Consider the following 15,676-nt stretch of genomic DNA (forward strand, 5'->3'; position numbering starts at 1 on the left):
ACAAGGTGGATTTCAACAGGGAGGAATGTAATCAACTTTCTAAACTATTATTGAGATGTGTTGGCTCAACGATTCAAGTCATTCGATGCTTATATAACTTGAAAGGCTGTTTGTATTATTTGAGTATTCCAAAATATGGTTAAATGCTCATTTTTTAAATTCAAGGGTGGCCAATGGCCAAAACTCCCTATAATTGTACTTGAGTCGTCATTGACAAAATATCTAAGAAAAATTTAAAGTTTAGCCGAGCAGTTAAATTGACTATTTTACTTTCGTCACATTGACTAGAAGCCTAGACAATGAGTGGTTTCAAAAAGCGAAACTAGATGCTCATGATAAAAGAAACAAATGAGGCACCAATGAACCTATACAATTAAGCTCTCTAGAAACTAAATTTGGCTACTCCTAAAATTTAGGGGGACCACTATTTGTGGAAGTTACCCTAATGGAAATTCTGTTTATGTCAAAGGATTCAGAATTTCGCAAGGAACAATTTTGTCTTCAACAGCTATCTCAGATTCTTAATCATTTGAGAAATTTTTAGAGTAGGTTTAAAAGCTTTTTTCTCTGGAAAATTGATATGCGGTATCTAGAATAGAACATGTCATGAGGACATGTATTTTTGAAACCTCACTTAACATGTGGATTAATTTTTAATCACATGGTTAAGTAAATGTTGCATATGTGAGGTGTAACTTGGATTAGAGTACGTTTATGAGTCCGGGACTCCAAGAAATCGTGGGATGTCAAAGATAAAAGTTGCTATAAGTTATGCTACTCAAGTACTTGGTGGTATCTTATGTTAGTTGGCCTAGGTCATTCATTTGGCTATAAGTGTTAGTTGGTGACACTAGAGAAGTGGTGTTTAATGGTACCTAATGTCAATTTGATGGTCAAAGATGGTGTAGAGACACTTGGAAATGGAAGTTGCCTAGCCAAATAAATTATTGGCTAGTCATACTATTTTTCAGGGTGTCGAAATAATTATTAGATTAATTTTTAATATTTAAAGACTGAAAATTAATATTTAAGTATGGATAATGCTGAAAAAACCATTTGGGAAGACTACCACTTGTTAAAAATGCCCATGCAAGACTGAAAAACGTCTTTAGAGGTTAGAGAGAGGCATTTTAGTGTATTCAACTTGCAAGAGAGAGGGAGGAGATGTTGCTGGTCTGATTTGCAGCCATTGAAGAACCTTCGGAGGCAGGTAGAGGTAAGAGAAGACCAATCAATAGCAGTAAATGATTGATTTTCTTCGGTTCTTTGCATCTATAAGCTATTGAGATAGAGCAATAGGAATAAATGACAAATTTTCTTCAGTTCTTTACGAAGAAAGTCTGAATTTTCTCTCCTCAGAATTCTCTCTCATCTTCCAGTCTTTCTATAGCCTTGCTTTGAATATTATAGTATTGAGATCACAAGAGACTGAGAAATTTCAGATTTCTTTGTTGTAAATCCTAATCTGCAAGTAGAAATTAGGGTTTAGTAGTAGCCTCGAGAAGCATGCCAAAAACTGGAAGCTCCAAGACTTGGATTTAATAGGGTTGAAGCTATTTTTAGTCAAATTCAAGTGGAGAGACTAACAAATCAATGAATTTGGGGCATTTTTCATCTCCATCAAAGCGGATGAAGGCCAATTGACTGCCTGAATTAAGGGGCAAATCAGATTGAAGACTTGCTGGTCATTTTGGATAGTAAGAGGAGCTGGAATACCAAAGGGGATTGGGAGAATCCCATTGTACATCAACTTCTTCTGTAATTAAGTTAAATAAATACCGAAAGGGGTGCCAATTTTGGGGCCAACAGGGTGTCCATTGTCCAAGATTGTAAGTTAATTTGTATTTCTCAGTTTTGTAATAAATGTTATTAATGTAACTAAGTTGTAATTAGGGAATTACCACGCATCCATGGAAGGAAGATTGGTTTTATGGTTCCATCGCCGGGATTACCACTCAATCCCTTGATTTGGTAGGCCCAAGGCACTTGATTGCAAGCCAAAACTTTGTGCTAGTGTTGATTTTTACTTTTAGTTGAGAAATTACTGCAATATGTTTTTATACAGTGAGATGGACTCGAGCAGTGATGATGCCTCTTAGTATGAACATTCACATGGGAATGAAGGAAATGCAATGCTTGACCTTGGACAAGGCTTAGACCATGGATAGCAAGCTGAAAATGTTATTGTTGGGCAAGATGCATGGCCTTTAACGGCCTTCAGGGCATAAGAAGGTTGATGATCAGCAAAGTGAAGAGGAATTCGATGACTAGTTTAAGAATCGGATGAGGACAACATCAAATCTCTTTGCTGAATAGGCAAATGATCCCCAATTTATCCGATTTTTGAATGCTCCAAAAAAGGACAACAAAGTTAAGAAGAAGAAATCTTTTACATCTTCGCAACAGCAAGATGTACTGAAGATAATGCCAAACCCTTTGTTTGAAGCTCCTAAAGATGCCAATGAATAAAACAGGTGCTACCTACGGGGCACGGAATGCAAATGCAAGGCCATCACAGAAGTGCCAATCCAATGGATTTTGGACAGCCGGGTATGCATGCTATGATGGGGTAGCCGTGATATTTTGGTGGAAGCACGATTTTTCATGCTATGGTTAGACAAGGACCGCATAGAGAATGCATGGCACAAATCCCTATGGTATGCAGCAACCAATGCATGGTGTGGAAGACCCAATGTATTTGGGTGTGGTTGGAAATATGCACAACCATATGTATGGCAGCATTGGCTTGATGCTTGGGGCACAAAGTAGCATGTTTGGTACTGCATTTGCACCCCTAAATGCTTATGGAGCTCAAGGAATGAATGTTGCTCATGCAGATGCTCTGTTTGGCGTTGGTTTTGATGTAAATTCAGCAAACACACTCTTTTTGCAGTAGTTAATGTATGACAACTTATCACCCAAAGGGGCAGCAAAAGACTATGATGAGGGTGGAAAAACAATGAAATTTGAGCCCTTCAATGGTTTACAAGATAGGTTGAAAGCTTTGACTTTCATTTAGCAGTTTGATGTAGCCTATTCAGGGGGGTACTTCATGGAGTCCTCGAAGATTTGAAAGGCAACCACTTTCTTGAAAGGGAATGCATTATAGTGGTGGTCCACTCTTTTGATGTAAGATAGAGTACCGTCAACGTGGTTACAATTCAAGCAAATGTTTGCATTTAATTGGTTGACAAGTACCTTTGAGGTGGATATTATGACAACTTGGAATAAGTTAGATGCTAAGGAATGTGAGAATTTGGAGCAATATAATAAGAAGTTTTGGGATGCATTGCTGCCTATTACTTCTTATCGCCCCATACCCCTTTATGAGCAAGTGGGAAAATATGTTTGTGGGCTGCCCAAAGGAATCATGGAATCATGGATTTTTGCATTAAATCGACCGTGTCTAGTATGTCTCAACTCATAGAGACTGTTGCTACAGTCAACACTTTGTTGTGTGGGAATGATTCGGGCTTCCTAGAGAGTGGGAAGAAGCTGAATAAAAAGTTGTTAAAGTTGAGAAAGGGGCAAATTTGAAAAACAGCCTGAAAACTGGCCAAAACAGCAAAGAAAGGGCTCAGAAACAGTGGCACAATGTAGGGAATTGATGGCTGCAAATAAATGTTTTATTTGTGAACAGGAGGGGTTCACATTGCAAGGGATTGTCCCAATAGGCAACAAGTTGAAAAATTAGAAAATTAGGGAGATTCTAAAGGAAAGAAGCCCAAAACATTAGTGGAATTGGTGCCTGATGTTGTTAATGATCAGCCCAATGATGATGCTACTGAGTTGTGCAAAGCATGGGGAAAAAATTAGGGATCAACATGCATTGATTTTCTTTGATAATGGTGCACGAGCCAACTTCGGTTGGGAAATTGCAGTAGTAGCTCTTTCTTTTCCTCTCCCAACCTCCACAATGTTGGAATGAGGCTCCATCAGCCTTATAAAGCCTTTTCCTCACTTTCATGGAAAGGTTTTGCCAAGTGGCAGCCTTCTAGTTGCATTTTCAGCAAATTTCAGCTAATTAAAGTAATTTTCAGAATTAAAATTTCAAATTTTGAATTAATTATCAATTATTGCTCAACAAATCAACTATACCGACCATCAATTACATTAGCTAGGCTAATTTGTCATCTAAGCAAACTTGAGTATTTATTAGCCCTTGAATTGACATTCATTAACTAATTATTGCCTAGTTCCTAATGTCACCATTGACATTAATGGCTAATAAAATATTCTAGACCAAAATTTGTCATTGGGTATTACTTAGTATGTGACTTATATAATTTATTACAACTTTTGTCTTTGACACCTCCACTAACATCTTGAGCTTCTTGGTCTATCATTGTGAAATAACTAACTTACACATTAGTTGTGTACCTCATATTTGCACATTTGATTAACACTTAATCAAATGCCAAAGTATAAAAAATTTCACATCCTCATGATATCCCCCCCTTCCCCCCTCTCTCCCCCCTTTTTCCCCTTCCTTTGAAATCCTTCTACAATTTGTCAAAAGCATATATTGCCACTAATGGAATACTTGCTAGCATCATAGCTAAACAATATATGCACCTATTTCTTAACCATGCTCATGGCCTTTGCATATGGGAAATTCTAGTCACTAATTATGATTCACACACATGAATCATAACTATTGTCAAGACCATAAGGGGTGCATTTATGTGCCAAAACCCAACACTGTTTTGACCTCCAAGGCATTGTAATCCATAAACTAAGCACAACTAGTGCCTTATCGTAATGATGTATCACATGATACTCATGTATAACATACATTAGCTACAAACCCAATGTAACTTATGCAATTGTACTCCTCTTGCATCGCTTGCAAATGTACATTGCATGATGTCCACGTATCCCATACATGCCTTGCAAATGTATATCACAACCAAATGTACATTGCATGTATTCCATACATGTCAACAATCTTGCAAATGTACAATTTCAAAGCCTAGGTGCAAACCATACATATTTGCATGCTAACTTATATTAACTAGTACCTTGAATAGTGATCCCAATGGTGAAAATATTGTTTGCATACATTACCTTGGATGCAAATCAAGTGCATCCAAGATCCATTGCATAATTGAGCCGTCCATCACTAGGGAAGTGGAGATGCAACCTCCCCCTTGAGCATCATGTAATCTCTAGACCTTCTATGTTGTGCTGAACCTGAAAGAGCCCAATTCAAAATTGGTTCTTAACTAAAACACATAAAGATAAAGTGCAATATTGAGGATGATCTGCAAGGTCACACTCCATCCATTTGCATCCTTGCTTAGGTGAAACAATATTGAAACTTCACCAAGAAGCACTTGCCTTGAAACCTACATTAGGTTTTAGGTCCTTATCTCTTTGGATCACATAGATTCTTGGTACTTTCACATTGCTACCAAAAAGCATACATTGCTACCAAAAAGCGTACATTGCTTAAGCAATCATAGCATCTTGATTTTCCTTGAACATGGAGAGGCTTCACTTGCTCTATCAACCATTGCTTGGAAAACTGAACCACCACCAAAGTATCCCGAGTGATCCACATTAGCATGCATGCCTTGCTGCCCAAAAAGGATTCAATTGGCACTTCCAAGTTGACCTTGCATGTGGATTAATTGTGTTAGAGATTTATTCATCACTTGGACAAGCATTCTCAGGTTACTGTTGTACAGTTAGCATTCTTGGGAATAGTTATGCATTTCCTATTTATTAGGTTGGACAGTTCTTTGCAGTTCTTGGGCAGTAGGGTAGGCCAAACAAGCCATGTAGGATGCCACATGGCAGTCTGATTTTTTCTGTGCACCATTATTGATTATTTTATTCAGCAAAGTCATTTTTGCTGCAGTTGGCCAGTTTTTTACTGGCTGACATAATCAGTTTTTTCATATTTTATTGGTCTATTTATTGAGTGGCCTGCCCTGGTCATTAGCCACTTGTTTGTTTTAGGTAGAGAGAGAGATTGGCTCGAGGAGATACTTTGACAGCCTGTTTGTACATTTGCCTTATTCATTTCAGCATTCATTTACTACAACTTTCTGCGTTCTATTGTCTCTTTTCTCTCCCCCTTTTCTCTCGTATTTAGTCTTTTAGTCTTGTCCATACGCTTTTGCGTTCACTACACTTTGACATGGTATTAGAGCAACATTGAAGAGCTGATCAATCATGGGCAGACCTAAACAATAGATTTCAGCCCAAAAAAAGTTTGTGTTTTCAGCACTTGGAGGCTGAGATGAATAGGTGAAGCACGGGAAAGGAGCGAAGTTGTTTTTTGCAGGTTATTGTTGTTCGTGAAGGAGAAAAGGCTTCGTTTTTAGTCTTTTGGAGCAGATTTTCAAACCACTTGGGACGAGTAGAGGAAGAAGCCCTAGCATGCCCTTTATGCAGAGTCAGAGAGGGCTGCCCTAGTTTTTATGCAGGTTATTTAGGAGACATGTCTTTTGAGATTGATGTGGAGTTTCAGGTTATTATGGATTGTAAGGTCCTTGTGTTATTGACTCGTCCTTTGGCTTTGAAGCTCAATGAGGAGAATTACTGCATCTGGCGGGTAGTGGTGCTTGCCATTGTGGAGTCCTATGATTTGGCGGAGCTCATGATCGAGGCTATAGACTGCCGTCCTATAGTGTGTGATACCTCCAAGCTTTCCTATTATCATAAAGATGAGTTGCTCAAGGTACATACACATTGGGATAAATTGAATGTCCGCATCCATTGTTTTCTCTTTCTCTCTTGCAGATAGAGTTGGATCAAACATACAATTGTATGATCGTTATGAAGTGGGTGTCTTAGATTAGAAGCTTGATGGAAAGAATTATGGCATGTGGTAGGTAATGATGCTTGCCATCCTGGAGTCCTATGATTTGGCAAAGCTCGTGATTGAGGCTATAGACCATCTTACAGCTTGTGATACCTCCCAAGATTTCTACAAATCATAAAGTTGGGTTGCTCAAGATATAGGCAGATTGGGATAAACTAAATGTCAGCATCCGTTGTTTTCTCTTTCTCTTTGCATTCCAATTGTTATTGCTTACATCAAACACTTGACCATGGCATGGAATATATGGCTAGAGTTGAATCAAATGTACAATCAGGCCATCGTTATGAAGTGGGTGTCTTAGGAGGTTCAGATGTGGACTTTGAGTCCCAATGAGTCTTCTTCTATGGGGGAGCATGTCAATAAGCTTTGGCCATTGCAAATGCAAGTCTAGAACACAGGGAAGGTGATTACCTCGGAGGATATGTCGATAACTCTTCTTTTGCAGTTACCCCCTCAATTTAGTGTATTTTATTCCATCTTGATTGCTTTAGGGTGGATAGAATCCTTAAGTGGGAGGTGTTGGTTTTGATGGTCTTGGACCAAGAGGAATAGCTCAAAGATCACAACGCTTCTAAGTTGGAGGTGTTGACAAGTCGGTCTTTCCAATAAAAAGGGAATAAAAATAACAAGAAGGAGGAGGACAAGAAGACCAAGCAAGATAAAGTCAAGGAGTCTACTTGCTACATTTGTGGCAGGACAAGTCATTGGAAGAAAGATTCTCCCAAAACGACAAGGACGCCAAAAGGAGAAGGCTATAAAGGACTTGGGAGTGGTGGTTACTTCTTCATCGGCTGCCTTCCTCCATTTGGAGGTGATTGAGGATGCTCCTCTGACAACCACTGATGGAGTGATGTTGGCCCTCAATCTCGTGAGTGGATTGTGGATAGTGGTGCCCCTGTCGATCACTGATGGAGTGATTTCGGCCCCCAGTCTGTGGTGAGTGGATTGTGGATAGTGGTGCCCCTGTCGATCTCACTAATGGTGCGATGTCGGCCCCCAGTTTGTTTTGAGTGGATTGTGGATAGTGGTGCTTCCCTCCACATGACTCCTTTAGATGGTTTTTCCTGTATGTGTTTGATGTAACTCTTCAATCCCGATCAAAGGCAAAGGGGATATCTTGTTGATTTTGGATGGACAAGGTGGTGCCCACACATTAGCGGCTCTCTATGTGCCCATAGGTATCATTTACTTTTAGTGAGCAAGATTTGTGCTTTTGGCCGTATAGTTGAGTTTGATAAGGACTCTTTTTGAGTTCTTAATGGAGCTTCTCAACAAGTTCTTTGTGTAAGCTAGGAGGAGAATGGAGTCTACACGATGAGATCTTCATCAATCTTTACTTCGCTTCTTTCTTTATAGACTCTGAAGGAGCTATTGCATGCTTAGTTTGGTCGCCTCAACTACGAGTGTCAGTTTGTGCTTGGATTATCAGAGATTAGGGTGAGCCACTTGCCATGTGTGTCTTGCATTTGTGGAAGCAACGTAGAGATGATATTCCCAGCAAGGCTTTGTGTAGGGCTAAGAAGCCCTTAAAGCTTGTTTCTACGGACTCACGCGGATAGATAGGGACGGAGTTCCTTAAGGGAATTAGCGGCTCTCTATATGCCCATTTAGGTATCATTTACTTTTAGTGAGCAAGATTTGTGCTTTTGGCCGTATAGTTGAGTTTGATAAGAACTCTTTTTGAGTTCTTAATGGAGCTTCTCAACAAGTTCTTTGTGTAAGCTAGGAGGAGAATGGAGTCTACACGATGAGATCTTCATTAATCTTTACTTCGCTTCTTTCTTTATAGACTTTGAAGGAGCTATGGCATGCTTAGTTTGGTCGCCTCAACTATGAGTGTCAGTTTGTGCTTGGATTATCAGAGATTAGGGTGAGCCACTTGACATGTGTGTCTTGCATTTGTGGGAGCAACATAGAGATGCTATTTCCAGCAAGGCTTTGTGTAGGGCTAAGAAGCCCTTAAAGCTTGTTTCTACGGACTCACACGGATAGATAGGGACGGAGTCCCTTAAGGGAAGTTTATACTTCATGCTAATTGTTGATGATTTTAGTAGGACGACTCGGGCGTACTTCTTGGAGCTAAAGTTTGAAGCATTCTCACACTTTAAGGACTAGTTGATTTTCAAGGATAACATGTGTAACAGGAAACTCAAGATTTTGCGCTTTGACAAGGGAGGTTTTTCAAGGAGAACATGCCTAGTAGGAAACTCAAGATCTTGTGCTCTAACAAGGGATGTTGTGCAGATCATGGCATACACCAGGAGTTCGCCAACACAAACACACCTTAGGAGAACAGCATATTGGAGTAGAAAAATCGCAACGTGATTGAGATGGCGTGGACTACGATGGAGCATTAGTAGACACTTCAATGTCTCTGGGCCGAAGCAGTGGGCGCTGTTGTCTACATTCTTAATCAATCTCCTACATTGGTCGTTGTTGATATGACACCTTTTGAGGTTGGCTTTGGTCAAAAGTTGGATGTGTCTTATTTCAGGGTGTTCGGGTGTGATACTTATGTTGACATTTTGAAGAAAGAGAGGGATAAGTTTGAGCCCACTTCCAAAAGAGAGGTATTTGTGGATTATAGCTCATAGTCCTAGGGATACATTATGATTCCCTTTCATGGGAGCTATGCACGAGTCGAGATGTTGCGTTCGTGGAGTTTTGAGTTGTAGAGGGGGGTGTTGAGCATCCCATACTTGGAGATCCAAGTGATAGTTGGGCACTTGCTCTAGTGCCTTTCAAGCGTCTGCCTATTGAGGCTCCACCCTTAGTGGAGGATATTGCTTCACCCATTTCGCTAGGACCATTGGACATTCTTGAGACTTCAACAGAGGTAGAGAGGTAAGGGGAGCATGGCATCCTCCTTATTGAGCACGTGATACACTTCGTGATTTAAGGATTGAGGCAGTCAATTAGGGTTTAACAGCAGAATTTCTTCAATGGCATCCACTTGGGACTGAATTTGGTTGAGATATCTTCAAGGAAGCTATGAATTCGTTGAGAGGATAGAGAGGAACTTGGAGAGAAATTTCAGAGTTTCATTGCCAAAATTGGCTGAAATTTAATGTTTTCCTTGCCATGCTGTGAATGGTTGATTTGCTGCAGCCCACCATCAACAAGAGCCCCACATGTAGTCACCTGCCCTTGCAGGCCCCAAACTTACTATCACCTGGCTGTAAGCAGCCTACAAGGGCTGTCATCTGCCACCAATTGCCTCTTGATCAACTGGAGTAAACTCTTTGAGAGCCTCTAATGGCCGGAAAATTGCAGCAGCAGCTCTTTCTCTTTCTCTTCCAACTTCCACCATGCTAGAACCACCAGCCTTATATAGCCTTTCCCTCATTTGCATGGGAAAGTTTTGCCAAATGGCAGCCTTCTTATTGCATTTTTCGGCAAATTTCAGCCAATTAAAATAATTTCCAGAATTAAAATTCTGAAAATTCATATCATTATTCATTATTGCTCAAAAAATTAACTATGCCAACTATCAATTAAATTGGCTAGGCCAATTTATCATCCAAGCAAACTTGAGCATTTATTAGCCCTTGAATTGGCATTAATTAACTAATTAATGCCTAGTCCTTGATGTTATTATTGACATTAACGGCTAATAAAATATTATAGGCCAAAATTTGTCACTGGGCACCACCTAGTACCTAACTAATTTAACTTATTACAACTTTTGCCTTTGACACCCAATGATATCTCGGAGTCCTTGGGCTGTCATTGTGAAATAACTAACTTGTACAACACATTTGCACATTTGATTAACACTTTATCAATGCCAAGAAAAGCATACAAATTTCCACATCCTCATGACATTGCCTCTGTAGGTTTCAACACACTCTGACAAAGAGAGACTCTTCTCTCGTCATTAGGTTGATTTGATGCCTTGGGTTGCATGTACAGACTGATTAGTTCTCTTTTGTATTCATCTTTCATTTAGTTCAATGCTTATTTTCTCGTTCCATAGCCTTCTTTCATTACAGTCTTTTCTTTTCTCTTCTCTTTCTATGTTCATGTTTCCTCTTCTATTGCAGTCTTTCACATGGTATCATCGCCAAAGTGAGGACTCAAAGGTTCTATTAAGAGAAGACCACACTCAACTTGTTGTGTGGAGCAGATCTATTGTGAGAAGAACACAGATTTTTTGCATTGTTTGTGCCTTCTACAAAGTGTCTAGGACAATTACAACTTCCTTTGGTAGAGTGTACTTGATTTTCCCTCTGGTTGGGCATCCTGACACCAAAACACAAATTTTTTCTATTGTGTTTGCAGTTTTTTAATTGACTACTATCGATTTGATGCTTTGACAAGTCCGAAGAGGAGCTTCTCCCTTCTCTTGATAGGCAGTCACACCAGGCCCGACCGTTGCGAAGAGCAACGCAAAGATCAATACTTGGAGCCTCGTTCTCCCTTTGTAGAATGTCGGAGTCCTCTTTAACCTCCCCTTGCTTCTTCATATTCTACATATAGGGCCCATACCTTCGACCCTTGTATTGCCATGATGGCACGTTTTGATTGAGGAAGCCCTGTAGCTCAAGGACATTGCTCAATATATCCCACTCAATTCCAAATTGGTTGTCAATCTTAGGACTAAACAATTCCATCAGACCATTTATCCCGAATATTTGGTCAAGTGGAAAAATTACATAGAGATGGAGGCTACTTGGGAGTTGGTACGTTCATTGAGGAGTCATTTTTCCCACTCCATCCTTGAGGATATTGCTAAGGACAGCAATTATTCAGAAGGGGGGAAGTGTTATATCCTTAAACACTTGGATGGGCACTAGTAGTAGTGGTTGCAATGGTCATGAAGTGATTTAGTGCGAATTCACTAAGGGCTCTTAAGGGTTAGGGCAGCTGAGTTTTATTTTTAGGACTCAAGGCACTATTGTGCACATTCATTATGTGATTACCATTCTTGGACTCTTTGGCTTGTTGTCCGACACTGTCCATACACCGGGATGGTGCGGACTTCTAGCCCCCAGGCTCCAGGTTAAGCTTGTTTGGCTCTATGGTTGGGCTATGAGTCTAATATCAAGTCCCTTTTACTTGTGTAGCGCTATAATTTAAAGCCACCAATCACCACTAGGCTCAAAGGGCAATGAAATGCAATCAATAGCACATAGTTACCCAAGGTTTCCGAAAGGGGAGGTATGGAATGGGTTTCATAGGTTTCATATGAGTTTCCTAAAATATTAGAAATGAGTTCTATTCGAGATGGCAGAACACTATAATAAAACTTAATGCATATAGAGTATGACTCATAGTTTCTGAAATGGGAGGGTATGGAATGGGTTTCATAGGTTTTGTACAAGTTTCCGAAAAAATTAGAAACGAGTTCCATGTTGTTTTGTTGGGAATTTTTGTAATGTTAATTGGATCCTTTACTTGGGACAAGAACTAGATAGAATGGTGAGGAGTTCTGGTGAACTAGAGTGGATTGAACAGCTTGAACACTTGGACTTGAGCTCAAAGAATGTTGCACACCAATGGAACTTGTCATGGCACTGTGCTGGAGTGACAAAGCTGATCATGCAATCAAACACGAAGCAAAGCGTCTGGCTGATGCAAAACAAAGCAACTATAGCAGTGAGGGTGAAGGGTTAGCCAAGAACTTGCGCAAAACACAACCAAATAGACAGATTTACACTAGTCGCCTGATTGCACAACCTAGAAATCATAACAGAACTCAAACATGCTCCGGCTACAGCGAATCCACCCTACGTTCTTCCCTGCACTCTCCTGTGGCTCAAATATTTCAAGTACACATGCTGTCCTCTCTGGGGACGGGGGCAGATAGCCCAATGTGCCATGCAAAATAATACTCCAGCACCAAAGATAAACACTAGTGTATGACAAAACCTTTTTCTGCCAAAGGAAAGGACACAGTACTAATGCTAACTGGCCCAGCTTCTTTCTTGAAGGTTGTCTTTAGGAGTATGGAGCCATGATTGGGAAATACATTGAGCTTTATATGAAGCCCTCTCAAGTGCGCTTTGGAGAGGAAGCCATCCATCAAGTTGAACTAACATTTTGTTCATGTTTTTTTGGGACTACAGCTAAAGCTTTAGATTGCTAAAGAGGAACTTTAGACTGTTACCATCATGCTTCCATTTTGAGAATGATTTACCACTAAAAATTCAACTGGACTTAGATAAAATGAACCTCTCTTTTCTCAAACACTGCCTTCCAGCATACATCTCAAAACGAAATAGCTCTGTTAGTAACTTAACACTGTTGTTTTTGCAGCTTCAGCTTCTTGACCAAGGGCTGGACTCATCCATTGTGGCATCTTTCCCAATTATCACTGTCACTCAGCAGGTGTTCATTTGTATGGAGGATAACCTGTAAGATCATTGGTTTTGCTGCTAGCATTTGCCTTGCAATTCACAACTGGCTCCTTTGTATGGGGAGAGGTTTTGACTTTGTTCTTGTGCTTTTGAAAGGTGTACAATATGTTTGGGTGACTATGAGGAGGAGGATGCATTGTGTGTGCTACCAAAATGCGGCCACACATTCCATGTCACTTGTATTGATGCTTGGCTTCAACAACATTCAACTTGTCCCATATGTCGGGTCTCTTTAAAGTCAGTCCCTGAATGGCGAAGTGCAAGAGGTCCTCTTATAAATCTTTCAGCAAAACCACGTTTTAGTCCTGGTGCTCTTCCTGATTCTTTGTTTGAACAGCCAAGTGGCCCTAAAGTATTCTGGTCACAGTTCCTATCGAACATTCAGAGGAGAAGTTTTCTCATCCTGTGTCCCAGCCCAGCCTGTGACTTTAAATAACAGAGATGCTCCAGAGATGGAGGGGTGTTCTTTATCTTGCCCACCAAACAATCTTAAGAACTGGCAAATATACTAGTTGAAATCAGAGAATGGTTGCCGATTGGTCTTGCCGAAGGTACAGAATATCAAAGATCATATAGTCTGAGACGTACATTTGGTGGAATCACATCCAATTTTAAGGGCTACAAAAGAGAGGAGGTCAAGAGAATTTGCTGAGAGGCAGGGATAGTTACTTTGAGGTAGAGCTCAAGTAGATACAACATCCTGGCAATGCAGCAATCACTGTAAATTACAAGTAGCTTGGGAACCAAAGGTTTTCTAAGTATATTAGTAGGTTTTAGTATGCAATAACGCAAGGATTGCACTTGCCCTTTAGAACTAAATGTGGGCCAATTTTGAGACTTAGGAAAATCTTAGATAGGACCAGACTCCGATCTATATAACTTTGCCAATCTCGATGGATGTAAATGTGTACAAGGAAGAGTGGTTTTTGAATTGTCAATCTCATGAAAAGTGTTGGGAGTTTGGGAAGGTCAAAGTTTATTTTTGTATGTAAGGTTCATCTAGGAATTTCTAAAATGCAAGACAATATTCATGTCTATATCCTGAAAGCTAGGTTGATAATGGTTGCATTCTTTGATAATTTGAAAAGTAAATGGTATAACTATTTGCTCTTCCACAGGTAGTGGAAGCAAGCAAAGCGTAGATAGTTTTATGGCATGGAGCACATGGTTTGATGGTTTTTACATTGAGTGATGTTTCATGAGGTTAACTTTGGATTCAACTTTGGGCCATTTAAATATCATGACATAAATATCTTGGATAAGTTGAGTTTTTGAAAAAAAAAAAACAAGTCCACAAGTCAGTTGTTTATTACTGTTGGTTGTTAGGGCATATGCTTTTACCTATGTACAATAGCATGGTGAATCATCATTTGAGAAATTACTTGCATGAGATGCTTGATTAAAGCTGTTTTTGTAGTCCTTTTTTGTTTGTTTTGGGAAAGACAGCAGAGCCTTACTTTTGGGAATATAGTTGTGCTTATTATAGGGAGCAAGGATCATTTGCATGCGGTATTGTTTTGTATGGCTTTTTTTAAATCATAGGTGTTTTTTTTTTCCATCTTCAATTCATTGAGGAAGTGATGAAGCACTACTATCACAAATGAATACCTACCTTATCAAGACGTCCCTCTTTTGCTTATTATAGGGAGCAAGGATCAAAGTTTATTTGCATATGCTATTGTTCTGTATGACTGCTTTTCACTATAGGTGGTGGTCTCTTTTTTCTTTTGTCTTTAGTTATTTGAGGAAGTGATGAAACAGTACTATCACAATACTATCACAAATGAATTGTTACCTTATCAAGAAGTCCCTTTTTGTTTGCTTATATGTTGTCCTTATAGTGTGTTCCTTATTTAACTCGTTTTACATGATATAATGCAAGGATTGTTTAGCCTTATAAAGAATGGCTTATATGTTGTTCTTATAGTGTGTTCTATATTTAACTTGTGTTACATGATGTAATGCAAGGATTTTGTTACTATAGGGCACTAGAGCAATGATATGAGTGGATTGATATATGCACTTATTCTTGTCTTTTTATGTCATTCATCATATCTTTTGCACACGTTTCTCTTGATTGTGGAGATAGTAGGTGTATCAATCCTTTGTGGCTTTTTTTAGCCTTGATCACTTGATTCGGATTGGCTATAGTCTTTTGCTCGATGAGCTTGTAATTTAACAAAGTCATGCCTTTTAGGACATTTTTCTAGTAGGAAACAAATAGTAGTAGCGTTTGAACTCTAACAAGTCAACAAGCTTGTGTGGTGTAATTTTTGTGCTTGTGGGTGAATTGTTACAAACTTGAATACATGATCTTCAAGTGAAACAGATGGGAGCTTCTTCATTTCACTTACAAAATTAGTACTCCATAGGTCTTCCTTTAGGATGGTGATGGTGATTAAGAAGGTAGGGGAAATGGAGCCTTTCCATCCATTACAATGTCAATCACAAGGTAGTAAAGTTTGATGCAAGCTAAGGAGAGGAA

The 15,676-nt window shown here is 39.5% G+C and overlaps 1 protein-coding gene across 1 annotated transcript in view; it reads left to right on the forward strand.

Moving 5' to 3' along the window:
- The window catches only part of LOC148036237 (E3 ubiquitin-protein ligase ATL41-like), a 31,739-nt gene extending 17,522 nt beyond the window's left edge, over window positions 1-14,217 (forward strand). Inside the window, exons 2-3 of the mRNA XM_087679107.1 lie at window positions 13,091-13,188; window positions 13,288-14,217. Of these exons, the coding sequence (XP_087535233.1) occupies window positions 13,091-13,188; window positions 13,288-13,627 (438 nt within the window). The 3' untranslated portion in view covers window positions 13,628-14,217. The remainder of the gene's footprint in view (window positions 1-13,090; window positions 13,189-13,287) is intronic.
- Window positions 14,218-15,676: the final 1,459 nt, after the last annotated feature.

This window comes from Lygodium microphyllum, chromosome 5 (assembly GCF_053477565.2).
Source record: "Lygodium microphyllum isolate KBCC chromosome 5, Lygodium_microphyllum_v1.1.10, whole genome shotgun sequence".
In the NCBI taxonomy this organism is placed as follows: Eukaryota; Viridiplantae; Streptophyta; class Polypodiopsida; order Schizaeales; family Lygodiaceae; genus Lygodium; species Lygodium microphyllum.